Here is a 13,121-nt window from a genome sequence, read left to right on the forward strand (position 1 = left end):
TTTCCACTTTTAAATTTTACCTCTATTAAATCATATATATTCTCTCTAAAATCACAAGCTCAATAAAATTTGAACTTAAAAAGACAAACTAAATACATAGTAAATAACGGGCTCAAAAGCTAATTTAGGTTAGTATGGCACTTTGGCGGGTTGTGTTCTAATCAAAAGATGAGAGTTTAAAATGTCCATACTCTCCGAGCTTTCAAAATAAATTAGGTAAATTAGGGGTGTGCATTTCGGATAAAGCCGGCCCGAAAATCTGAAATTTTTGATCAGGTATCCGAAAATCAGAACCCAATCCGAATTTTAAGAAAATATGAAAACAATACACATTTTACATTTTTTCGGGATAACCGATTGGTACTCTCTGAACCTTTAAAATAGGGTTCGATATCTAAATTTTAGATTGGATAATCAGAATTTTCTAATTTATAATAATTTTTGAAATATTTCGTATATCCAAAATGGGGAAAAGGTTGATCCATATCCGATCGAAAAGTCGTACTTTTTTTTTCCAGATATCGAATTCAAAATATCCAAACCCTTTAAACCGAACCGAATTTCTGAAATTTTGGACCGGATAATCTAAATTTTCTAACGATTAAACATTTATTTAAAATATTCGAATATACAAAATTTCGGATCAAACAGATTGGTTATTTTTTCACACCTCTAGAATAGATATTTTTCTATACAAAAGGGTACCCTACAACAAAATTCGTTTAATAGAGAATTAAAAATGAACACCAAAATGAAGGGTATATCTCACAAATGCAGAAATATGACCTTAATGTAGCAAATTCAACAAGCATCTTCCTAAAGATGGTCTAGAAAAAGTGTAGAAAATTATTTGGTAAAGGAAGCCAAATATTAGTACAATCAACAATTGATCAAGCAAAGATATGGTCTTAATTACTCTTTTAGTATGACCCAAGTTAAGATTTAAGGGTGAACATTTGAGCTCTAATGAGTAGGATGCTTCTGTCCCATTGAAGTTTGGATCAAATATCAATTCCCCGGAGACGGCTTTGAAGTCCCCTGCACTCCAATCCTGTCCATCACATATAATTAATCAAATTCTTAGTACATAAGAATGTACTACTTCCGTTTAAAAATGATTTTTACACTTTCCGTTTTAGTTCGTTTCATAATGTTATTTACACTTTATTTTATTCTATTTTTGGGCATGAAAATTTACTACATTACCTTTGGTACCCCACAATATTTACAATTTTCCATTCACTTTTCTTACTTTATTCATTTTTTTTCTTACACTCACCCACCATTTTACACATTTCTCCCACTTTATCCCTTTTTTTTATTATATTCAACTAACTTTTCTACCTTTGTCTTAATATTTGTGAAAATACTAACTGTAAAGATCTTTATGAAACAGATGTAGTAATTCATGTTAAACCTCTATCACTGCTTTCTCTAAGTAGAAAGTCAAAAAAACTTTTTTTTTTCTTTTTTCCTCCCCCGAAATGCGCTATTCTACGCTACCCGTCTTGTCGCCATTGCAGGAGCAAAATGGGAAAGAAAAAAGGGGGAAATAAGCATAGACACCCTGTATATTCGTTGCAAGCAACAAAACATCGTTCTATGGAAGAATTGCTCGGAATCAATGAGTTGGAGGTGGGAAGCCCAATTTTGATGAATGGAGATATTTGTCCCCTGAAGCTTCTTTGGTGGAGTTGCAGAACCAATCGACTTCAAGAAGGGGCTCTCACAATGGTTGAATGTCATCAAATCAAAGAAGGTAAGCAATGTTTCTTCTTGGGCTGATGAGGATGCTCAAAATATTGATTCATTGTATGTTACGCTGAATTTTGATGACCCAATACATGTGAACCCTGATTATGTTACTAAAAACACTGAAATAAGAAAACCTAGAATTAAAATTGATGAAGAAGACATTCAAGATGAGGTGAATTTCTGGGAATCGTCTGTGGTATGCTTCGTTTTAGGGGCAAACCCACCTACCCATGTCATTGAGGGTTTTGTAAGGAGTATTTGGGGTGAAATGGGGGTGGATAAGGTTGCGGGATTGGGAATTAGTGTTACCATTGTTAGATTTACAACCATGGAAGCAGATATAAGGTCCTGAAAATGGGTTTTCAATTCTTTGACAAAAGGCCTTTCATTGTGAAACCATGGAATCAGTCAATGTCAGTGATTAAAGATGACATAAAAATAGTTCCAATTTGGGTACAATTACTTAAATTAGACTTCATGTACTGGGGGGAGAAATGCCTTTTTAAGATTGCAAGCTTGATTGGGAAACCTTTGTAGATGGATCAAGCCACTCCTAAAAGGGACAAATTACATTTTTCCAGAATTCTTATTGAGGTTAATTTGACTCAAGATTTTCCAGAGTAGATTGAGTTTGAGAATGTGGAGGATGAAGTGGTTCCCCAAAATGTGATCTATGAGTAGAAGCCATTGATTTGGTAATAGGATGGGCTATAGTGCTGGAAAATGTGTAAAAAAGACAATAGAAGTGTGGAAGAGAAAGAATCAAGCAGAGATGCCTCAACAGAAGCAAAAACAAGAGAGGGACTATGATGATGGATTCCGGATGGTGCAGGGGAAGTCAAAAGTGGGAGCTGTTAGAACAACAAAAAGGCATCACCAGTGACCACCAAGAATGATGTTCAAGCTTTAACTGAAATAGGACAACAAGTAAATCATGAGGAAGGGGAGGATATGGAAACTGTGGTTCTTGATAATGTAAGAAATGTTGAAAAGGGGGAGAAGCCCCCTGATCAACATGGATAATATGCTCGTCTGGAATGTGAGGGGCCTTAACAGCAAGAGCAAACAAGTTGAAGTTAGGAATTTCGGCTCCTTGAAACAAGTGTCAAGGCTTCTAATCTAGGAACCTTGTACTCAAATGTGTGTTCTGGTTGGTGTTTCTCCACCAATATCTCTACACATCCCGGTGGGAGAATTGTCATTGGTTGGAACCCTTCTTGCTTTACAGTGGATATTGTCTATGTAACAAGTCAACTTATCCACTGTAAGGTGACTACAGGGTATGGTAAGTACACTTTCTGGCGCTCCTTTGTGTATGGTTTTAATGATACCCAACAAAGAGAGACGTTATGGAAAGATTTGACGGATATAACATTAAATAGAATTGGAGCTTGGGTTTGTTTTGGGGATTTTAATGCTCTTATGAACACTGATGAGAGGATTGGCAACCCAGTCAGATGGCATGATATTCGTCCCATGAGAGAATGTATGCATAACTTCCAGCTAGAAGATGTGAAGTATGTGGGAAACTTTTTCACGTGGAACAACAAACAAGAGGGTTCTGGTAGAGTTCTGTCTAAAATAGATAGAGTGGTTGCAAATCAGTGTTTGCAAGACACTTTTGCAGATGCAGTGGTTAGATTTATGCCGGAAGGGGATTTTGATCACAGTCCAATTTTGATTAGCATGTATCAAAGTGAGCAGACTAACAGGTCGTTTAGATTCTATAATAAGTGGTGTAACTCTCCTCTTTTTCATGGGGTAGGTGAAGGAAGTTTGGTATGCTCATACTCGAGGTTGTGCAATGTATAGAGTATGCCAAAAGTTGAAGTTTCTTAAACCAGTTTTGAAATAGCTGAACAAAAATGGTTTTGGTGATGTTCATGTAGAAGATGCCAACTCTTTTGCCTCTCTTTTGGAAGCTCAGGAAAAAATGCATAAGAACCCCCATGATACAAATATCATTAATGCAGAAAAGGAAGCTGCTAAGATGTATAAAAGGGCTCATAAGAACTTTGTCGAGTTTATGAGACAAAAAACATAGCAAGACTGGATTGTGGCAGAAGATGAGAATTCAAGATTATTCCACCAAAGTCTAAAGAAGAGAAGAATGCAAAATTCTATCTTTGTAATTAAAGATAGACATGGTGAATGGAGGGATAATCCAAAAGAAGTAAAATATGTTTTTTGGATTATTATATAAATCTTCTCAGTTCTACAAACACAGATGGGAAGAGTGTTAATCCAAAAATCATTGGCCTTGGCCCTGTTTTGGATGAAGAGCAGCAAGCTTTACTGTATGTGAACTTCACTACAGAAGAAGTTAAAAAAGCCCTTTTTGGGATTAATAGTGATAAATCTCCAGGAATGGATGGGTTTGAAGCAAGTTTTATAAGTGTTCATGGGATATTGTGGGAAAAGATTTACATAGGCAGTTGAGAATTTTTTTCAGAATGGAAAGCTTCTTAACCACCTTAATGCAACCTTTACAACTTTAATCCCCAAATCTAAATGCCCTACCTCAGTGACTGAATTTAGACCCATTTCTTGTTGTCATGCATGTGTTAGATAAATGTATTAATAAGCTCATTTGTTCAAGATTGAAGCTGGTTCTCCCATCACTCATTTCCCCAAATCAAGGGGCTTTTGTGGAAGGTAGGAACATACTGCATAATACTCTGATTTGTCAGGTTTTGGTGAGACATTATCAACGTAAAACAACTCAGAAATGTTGTATGTTCAAGATTGATGTTCAAAAAGCTTTTGACACGGTTGATTGGCGTTTTGTGCAAGAGATGCTGGAAGCTCTAAACTTCCCCAATTTCTTCACAAAGTTGATTATGACTTGCCTTACTTCTACAAAGTACACTTCATTGATAAATGGTGATGCTCATGGTATTTTCTCAGCAAAAAGAGGTTTGAGACAAGGAGACCCTCTCTCCCCGTTGTTATTTGTGAATTGCATGGAGTATATGTCTAGGTTCTATGTTATGTGGGGAAGCTGCAACACTTTAACTTCCATCCTAGATGTGCCTCTCTTAATCTAAATCACCTTTGCTTTGCTGGCGATGTGTTACTCTTCTACAAAGGTGATTTCAAATCAGCTTACTCTATGCTTCAAGGGGGTAAATTCTTTTCCGACACTTCTGGTTTGCGAGCTAGTGCTCCTAAATCTGCTATCTACACTAGTGGTATGGAGGATGGAGAAGTGCAAATATTGGTGGAGATGTCAGAGTTTTCTAAGGGATCCCTTCCTTTTGGATACCTTGGAGTGCCAATTAGCTCAAAAAAGTTGAATGCTAGTGACTGTGAGCAATTACTGGACATAATTACAGCAAAAATCAGAATTCGGCAATCCAGACATATTTCATTTGCAGGGAGATTAAAACTGATAAATTCACTTTTAATGAGTGTTCACATTTGTTGGGGGCATATTTTTTTACTCCTTAAATCCGTCTTGAAGAAGATAAACTCAGTGTGTAGGTCTTTTCTTTGGACGGGACTTGCGTACTCTAGTAAGTCGGGGTATACCAATTGGGATAGAGTACGTGATTCAAAGAAAAGTGGAGGGTTAGGCATAAGAAATATTATGCTCTGGAATAACTATGCTATTGGTAAAATTGTCTGGAACATTGCTCAAAAGCAGGATTCACTTTGGGTGAGATTGGTTAATGGTGTTTATGTGAAAGAAAAAGAGTGGTGGTGTTATACCACACCACAAAGCTCAAGTTGGAGCTGGAAATGTATATGTAAGGTGAAGCACATTTTGCAGCAACAAACAGATTGCAGGAGCTGGAATGTGACACAAAAATACTCTGTTGCAAAGGTGTATGAGCTGCAGGGGCCAAAGCAAACTCAAAGCTGGACCTATAGTATATGGGATAGCGCTGTATTCCCTAAACTTAGATATATCCTTTGGCTTATAATGCAACAAAAACTTCAAACTACAACAAAGCTTCATAAAATTGGAGTATGGAGAACGATGTGTGTGTGATTTGTGGCACAAAAGCTGAAACTCAACATCTGTTGGAAGAGTTTGAGTATGGTAAGAGATGTTTTATGAATATTCTTGAATGGTTGAGAATATCAGTACCGAAAAGAAACTTTTCACAGTTAATTATGTGGATATGGAATGGTTTTAGACTTTTAGGGGATCGCGATGGCGGAAAAGTGTTATGACAGTAGCATTAGCAGCAACAACATATAGAATTTGGTTTGCTGGAAATCAAGCTTTTTGGGAAAAATTTGTGATGAGTGTAGATAAAACTATAGCAGAGACTAAATTTCTTGTAAAAAATCAAATTGTACATGTTATAGGGAAGAAAGTAAGTAGAAAGGATGTAGAATGGACTTTTAGTCTATAGATCAAGTTTGATTGGTCATGCTAGTTTGGTCCCTGCAGCCTAGCTGCTACCTCAGGGATGATGTATTTGGTGATTTTTGATATTTGGAATACATACTTTACTTTATTTTTAAAAAAATGTAGTAATTCATACGCTAGTTCGCTTAAAAGTTAAAATCGCGATTCATCTACCATTTTGCTTTTATAATTCAATAGTTGCTTGAGTAAGTGTTGACTCTTGACCATTTTTTCGGTATTTGATAAAACGATTCAATTTAGGCTTTATTCTCTTCACCTTATTTTCATTCACTTATTTCAGGTCTAATAAGATAAGATAAGATAAGATAAGATAAGATAAGTGAATTCAGATGAAGAGAACACTTAGAGTGCTATCAACTTATGACACGAAATGTTATTCATCCAAATTGATTTTTCATAAGCTAAATTAACATAAATATGAGCATTGAAGTTTTATAATATTTCAAAATTTGACATTTTCCAACCAAAAAAAAAAAACCGTGAAACGGATCCAGTTCAGTAGTCAGTAGTAGCGGGCTAGGCTATTTGCACTAGTGGGCTTCAAGGAAAGCCCAAATTTATCATATTGGACTTTATTAATTTGTTTTGCAAAAGATAACATGTAATGTGATATGGTTGAACGGGTGAGTGTTTACTGTTTAGTGCTAAAATTTGAGATTATGGATTATGAAGAAAGACGTACGTACCCGGAGTTGGTCTCCAACAGTGACAACAATGGTATCAGGATCAGTGGTGAAGGACAAAGGGCCTTTATCAGTATGTAGATAGAATTCGGCTCGTTCCATTGCTAGATGAAGACTCAATGCATGGTCATAAGACTCGTGGATGTCCTCATTCGAAACCAGCAAACTAGGGTGCATATCGTTGTATCTATATAAGCTTATTATGGATTCCCTCTCTTGGATTACTTTCTGAAATCGCTTGTCTGAGAATTTTGACACCACTTCCGCCACTTCCTCAGATATCCTGTCAACTTTGCTCACCACACTTTCCATCTTCCGGCTGCAAATTTAACATCATAACATCACTACTAATACAATTTTATGTTGGAGTCAGGACTTTGTACTAAAACTGAAACACTATCCCAATTTGGATACTTGAGTTTAAATCAAAGCTTGAATAACATAGACTATTAAACTCCCCTGCAATTACAACTATTGGATAATTTTCAAAATAATTAAAGTCAACTATCCAACTCAATATATTCATTTCTCTATTCTTGCTACCATATCATAAAATAAATGAATTATGAGAGATTTAACAAGCTAGCTTGGTATCGGATTATCTAATTGTGTACACCCCTAACGACCACATCTAAACAAAACATTACATAGGCGGGCTTTTGAATTACCACTATTTACATTCATTTAACATCCTCAAAAACCACATACCACGATAAATGGTTCCAATATTACCAACAACCAAGCGGTTCACTTAAACATGTTACATGCAATGTAACTCCTTTCCCTTTTTTTTTGGTTCTACTACGAGGAGTTCCCACCGCCTTCGGCAAGTGGACTAATCTCTCGCGGGAGTTTGCATGGATACCTCGGTAAACAGCATCCCTCCCAGTTGAGATTTTTCCATACCCATAGCTCGAATCCGAGATCTTGGTTAAAGAGCAAGAGACCCTTAACCACTCATGCCAACCTCAATTCATACCTTTCCTATTATTATAAGTAAGACTAGGTAAAAAAAAAAAGTACAATAGAATTCCTATCCAATTTCAGTACACATAGGATAAAATGAGCTTAGAAAATAGAGTAAAGAAATAAAAGTACCTAAAATCACGATATCGATCAGAGCCCATGACCTCCCTGGCCCAAAGCAACATAGCCTTATCAGAACGAAACCAAACAAACTCCTCGCGATTACCAACCCTCTCAACAAAGCTCTTACGGAACCTAGTCTTCCTTTCATCAAGACTTTTAAAGAATAACTCAACTTCAGCCTTAACCAATCGAACCTCCTGCCTCTCAATCCCATGCCCAACAATCCGAACCACCCCAAACTCCCTCGCTGACTTAACCAGCCTCTCGATTGAGTTACCAACTCTTGAGGATAACAACCGATAATCTATCTGAGCCGGGATTCGAACCTGCGTCGTATGTGACTGGCTGTAAGGATCAGGGAGACGTAGGTAAGGTATTTGTAGGTTGTTTGTGAAGTAGTCCGTCAGCTTCCGATCATCTATCGCAGCTGACCGAGAACCTTTCGCGTTCGGTATGGGCGATGGCGGCAATGCGAATGATTTCATCATTGACGACGACGACGACGACAACGACAATGGTGATCTTCTATCTCGTGGTGTTGTTGGCGTGACATGATGATGCTGATTATAACGCGATGACATTTTTGCTGGTGGAGAGAGAAAGAGGGGTGATCACAGACACATTTTGGAGGAACGAGGTGCTCATACGGTGTATTCTGTTAATTAACAGAATAATAGAAATCGAATTGAAGAGGTTGAGGAGAAAAAGTGGGGTGGCACGTCTCAACATTATATTACTCTCTCAATTAATTATTTTAGTTTCTTCAATTAATGATTGTTGCTTATTAATACTTTTCATGATTGAGACAATTAAAAGTGTTAGTTAACATTAAGGAGGGTTAATTACATAACTTAGTTAAGATGTAGGCGAGGATTGGATCAACATGGGTTACATGGCTACATAGCATGAATTATTTTATTTTATTTTTTTGGTTCAAAAGAGTGGGAAAATCCCTAAACAAAACAAACTAAGCAAAACTAAAAACAAAAAATCGAGGGTCTGTTCGACATCGTTATCAGTTTTTAGTTTTCTGTTTTTAGAAAATAAAAAACTGATTATAGTTTATTTTTTTTCTATTTTCTCAAAACTGTTTCGATTTTTGTTTTCGATTAACTAAATACTATTATTCTTATGTTAGTTATTTTTGGAGGGGATCTGTTCTTATATCATTATCGTACTCACGTTTATTATTATTATATCATTATCGTACTTACGTTGTTTATTATTATTATTATTATTATAACCAAACGCTTGCCACAAACGATTAGAAACAAACCCGCAAATACAATATAGAACAAATAGCAAAAACAATATTAAAAGACACAAGTGTTTGTAAAGAAAGTTAGATTTCCTCCGCCCCTCAAATATTATCGTATTATTAAGTTCCTGCAAAATAGTACAATAACCCCTCAATTGATGATTTCTCTCACCAATGTATTTTCCCTCTTTTTTTTAGCTAGACTTAAATCTCTTTTATAGGCTAAACTAGAAACCCACATCTACTAGAGTTATACTTGCTTCCCAAGTCTAAACAATTCTAGAGATTATTACATACCAAAATATATCTAGTTTCCTAATTACAATTCTAATTAAACTAGGAAACAAGATATAAACCAAACAAGACTTATATTTGGCTCCAAGTCCGTTTTGTATTCTTGTCAACTTAACTAAGTTGTGTTTAACTCCTAACAAACCTTCCCTTAAACTATACTTAGTCTCTTCGCAAACCAACAGACAACTCTTGGAGCTTGCCTTCCCTTGAGCCAAAATCCGTCTTCCAATATCTCCTTCAAAGTATGAAGATGTTTTGTTTGTTACGCCGTACCCTCAAGATCACACTCCTAGCTTTGGTGACCTCCAAACGATCTCCCTCAATATGAATAGCATAACCCAAACCATCCAAACGACCCAAAGATATGAGATTGCGATCAAGCCTCGAAATATACCTTACCTCTCGCAATTTTCGAGTCTTCCCATCATGTGCCTTGATCTCAACCTCACATATACCATCTACCTTTGACTCTTCCCCATTAGACAAGGTAACACACAACCCATCACTTTGTTTATAAGAAGTAAACCACTCCTACCTACAAAAAATATGATGTGAGCATCCCGAATCCAAAATTCAACCATCTTTTGGATATTTACTCTCCTCCACCACTAGAGTCATATCCTCATCAATAGCAATAGTAGAAACACCTCTAACCCTACCGTTCCTCAACACCATCAAGTCTTCCTTGTACCTAAGACACTTTGATTGTATATGTCCTACCTCGTCACAGTACCAACAGTTGAGGTTAGGGTTTGTATTGTACGCCTTCTTGCCTTTCCAGTTATTGCTACTACCCTCTGCTACCAATCCTACTCCTCCATAGATTGATGACGATCCCCCTTGCTTCATGAACCTCTCCGCCTCGAATAACACCACCACAGTATCGTTCAAAGCAATTATTGTCTTCCCTACAAGTAAACTAGTTATCACATAACTATACATTTTAGGGAGAGATGTCAACAACAAAATTGTTTTGTCCTCCTCCTCGATTTTCACATCTAAACTCGCCAAGGCCATTAAACTTATTTAGATGATCTTGTAGTGTGATGTCTACCTCCATCTTGAGTGAATAAAGGTCCTTATTCAAGAACAACTTGTTGGCCAATTATTTAGACGCATACATCTTAATCAATTTGTCCCACAACTCCTTTAGATTATTATCCTCTAAGACGTTGTACTTGATCTCCGACGCAAGAGTCAATCTGATCGTACTAGTAGCCCGTAGTTGCATATCCTCCCACTTGTCCTTGTCCACCGAATCAAGTTTCTTATCCTCCAAAGTCTTGCGGAGACCTTGATGTATAAGAATATCCTTAATTGTACTTTTCCACAATGAGAAATTCGTCTTCCCATTAAAAACTACCTTGTACTTATTCCCGAAATCATCCTTGGCTAAACTCAACTCTTGATACCAGTTTGTTATAACCAAACGTTTGCCACAAACGATTAGGAACAAACCCGCAAATACAATATAGAACAAATAGCAAAAACAGTATTAAAAGACACAAGTGTTTGTGAAGAAATTTAGATTTCCTCCCCTCAAATATTACTCCTCCCCTTAAATATTATCATATACTATCGTATTATTAAGGAGTTTTGAGGTATTTGTTGGGTTTATCCATAGCGGAAACCCAGAAAATGAAGAGAGGAACTGCAGTGGAAAGGAGTTAAAAAATTGATAACAAATTCCAAATTTAAAACAAAATCACCCAATACAATCAGTTAAAACCCAAAATTATGGGATAATGCAACCCAGTTTATCAACCAAATTTTCAATTCAAATAAAAATATAAATGAAACCAAAGAAGGGGTGATTTTAAGGTGAATAGAAAAGAAGAAGATGAAGAAACTTCCATGGCTCCATTCCTGTACCGATGTACGAGTTTACTCCTTGAATTGAGAGGGCGGTGAGGAAATTGGAGATGGTGAGGATGAATACGGGGCACATATGAAATTAAAACAAACACTACAAAATCACTTTTTGTGGTTTCTTGTTTTCCGTTGTGGTTTGGCAAAAAAGGCCAGTTATTTGTTTTATTAAATACTTTAGCCGAATAGATGTGTTTCAACTTTTTTGATTAAATAACCGAAAAACGCAAAACAACATCCGTACTGAATAGCCCCTGAAAAACTAAACTGAAATTAAAGCAAAGAAATAAAACGGCCAGACTACAACATCTTCAAGCAGCTAAAGCAGGTACTCCTCGAGCAATAGTCGCACCCCCCAATTCCTCTAATAAAATGTTTCGAAGACCCATTGTGGTCACCTCTTGTAACATCATCCGTTGTGCAAGAGTAACTTTATAATACGCAAGTCAATCCGCAGCTCGATTTGCCTCACTTTAACAATGAGTAATCGAAACTTTCCACCCACTTTGATATAACACACCTTCTAACGTTATGAAACATATGAGAGTTCAGAATTGTAATATTGACAAGTAGTTGTACCACCGCTTCTGAGTCAATAATAAGCTGAATCCTTCAATGTCTTGCGTTCCATGCCACTGCCAGACCAAGTAGCACTCCGAACAAATCCGCTTGAACACTCGAACAGACCCCACACCGAGCTGCAAATATTTCGAACAATTCTCCCCTGTGACCTCTGATGATTCCTCCACACCCAGCTTGATCCGGGTAATTCCCCGTAGCGGCTCCGTCGAACTGTTGACTTTGGACATATTATTAATCAATTTATTTATTTAGTGTTTGACTTTGGACAAAAAAAAATTTAGATTAGTATTTGATTTTGGGTTAAATTCTATTTTAGATTTACTTTTAATTATTAGAGTATTTGATTTTGGATGAAATTGTATATATTAGTAATTAATTAATTAAAATATCTACTTGGCACCTTTATTTATCTATGTGGCATTTGATTTTTTTAATTCAAAAATAAATTAGAAATCTTATTTTTCATTGGCCGAAACCCATAGTAATCCTAGGTGGCGCTCTAATATTTCAGCAAATATGCCTCATTTATATATATATACTAGATTTTAGCCCGTGCGATGCACGGGTTCTATTAAATTGTTATATTTAAATAAAACTCCTATGTATATACCAATTTTACATACTTCTTTTTAGATTAGATTATTTTTTTTTATTTTGCATTGAATTTTATTTTAGATTTTTTTTTTAATTATGAGAGTGTTTATTTTTGGATGAAATTGTAGATGCGTAATATTAATAATTAATTAATAAAAATATCTACATGGCACTTAATTATTTATCTACGTATTAATTCAAAATTAATTTTGAAATCTTATTTTTCATTGGCCGAAACCATTTAATTTCCTATAGCGCTCTAATATTGGATTAATGTTTGATTAAGTTACATTTTATTTATTTTATTTTAGATTAGTGTTTGTTTTTGGAAGAATTTTATTTTAGATTTATTTTTTAATTATTAGAGTGTTTGATTTTAGATGGAGTTGTATATATTAGTAAGTAATTAATTAAAATATCTACGTGGCACCTAACTAATTATCTACGTGGCAATAGATTTTTTTAATTCAAAATAAATTAGAAATCTTATTTTCATTGGTCGTAACCATTAGTAATCTTACGTGGTGCTCTAATAATTCAGCAAATATGCCTATTGGATTAATTTTTTGATTTTAAATTGAATTTTTTAATTTTAGATGAATTTTATTTTAGATTT

At 35.6% G+C, this 13,121-nt stretch overlaps 1 protein-coding gene across 1 annotated transcript; it reads right to left on the reverse strand.

Annotated features, from left to right (window-relative positions):
- Positions 1 to 590: 590 nt before the first annotated feature.
- LOC110785141 (uncharacterized) lies at positions 591 to 8,769 on the reverse strand. The gene is made up of 3 exons (XM_021989585.2): positions 7,918 to 8,769; positions 6,823 to 7,138; positions 591 to 1,051 (listed from the first exon to the last, which is right to left on the reverse strand). Exons 1-3 carry the CDS (start codon positions 8,487 to 8,489, stop codon positions 788 to 790), a joined length of 1,152 nt encoding a protein of 383 aa, XP_021845277.1. The 5' UTR covers positions 8,490 to 8,769; the 3' UTR covers positions 591 to 787.
- Positions 8,770 to 13,121: the final 4,352 nt, after the last annotated feature.

The sequence above is a fragment of the Spinacia oleracea genome, chromosome 5 (genome assembly GCF_020520425.1).
Source record: "Spinacia oleracea cultivar Varoflay chromosome 5, BTI_SOV_V1, whole genome shotgun sequence".
Taxonomy (NCBI): domain Eukaryota; kingdom Viridiplantae; phylum Streptophyta; class Magnoliopsida; order Caryophyllales; family Amaranthaceae; genus Spinacia; species Spinacia oleracea.

What these genes read in the sequence shown, in the direction of transcription:
- LOC110785141 (XM_021989585.2), bottom strand. Translation starts at nt 8,489, where the DNA reads ATGTCATCGCGTTATAATCAGCATCATCATGTCACGCCAACAACACCA. An exon ending in GATCGATATCGTGATTTTAG is followed by an intron (nt 7,139 to 7,917) that starts GTACTTTTATTT and finishes TTAAATTTGCAG; the next exon opens with CCGGAAGATGGAAAGTGTGG. An exon ending in CTGTTGGAGACCAACTCCGG is followed by an intron (nt 1,052 to 6,822) that starts GTACGTACGTCT and finishes TGTGATGGACAG; the next exon opens with GATTGGAGTGCAGGGGACTT.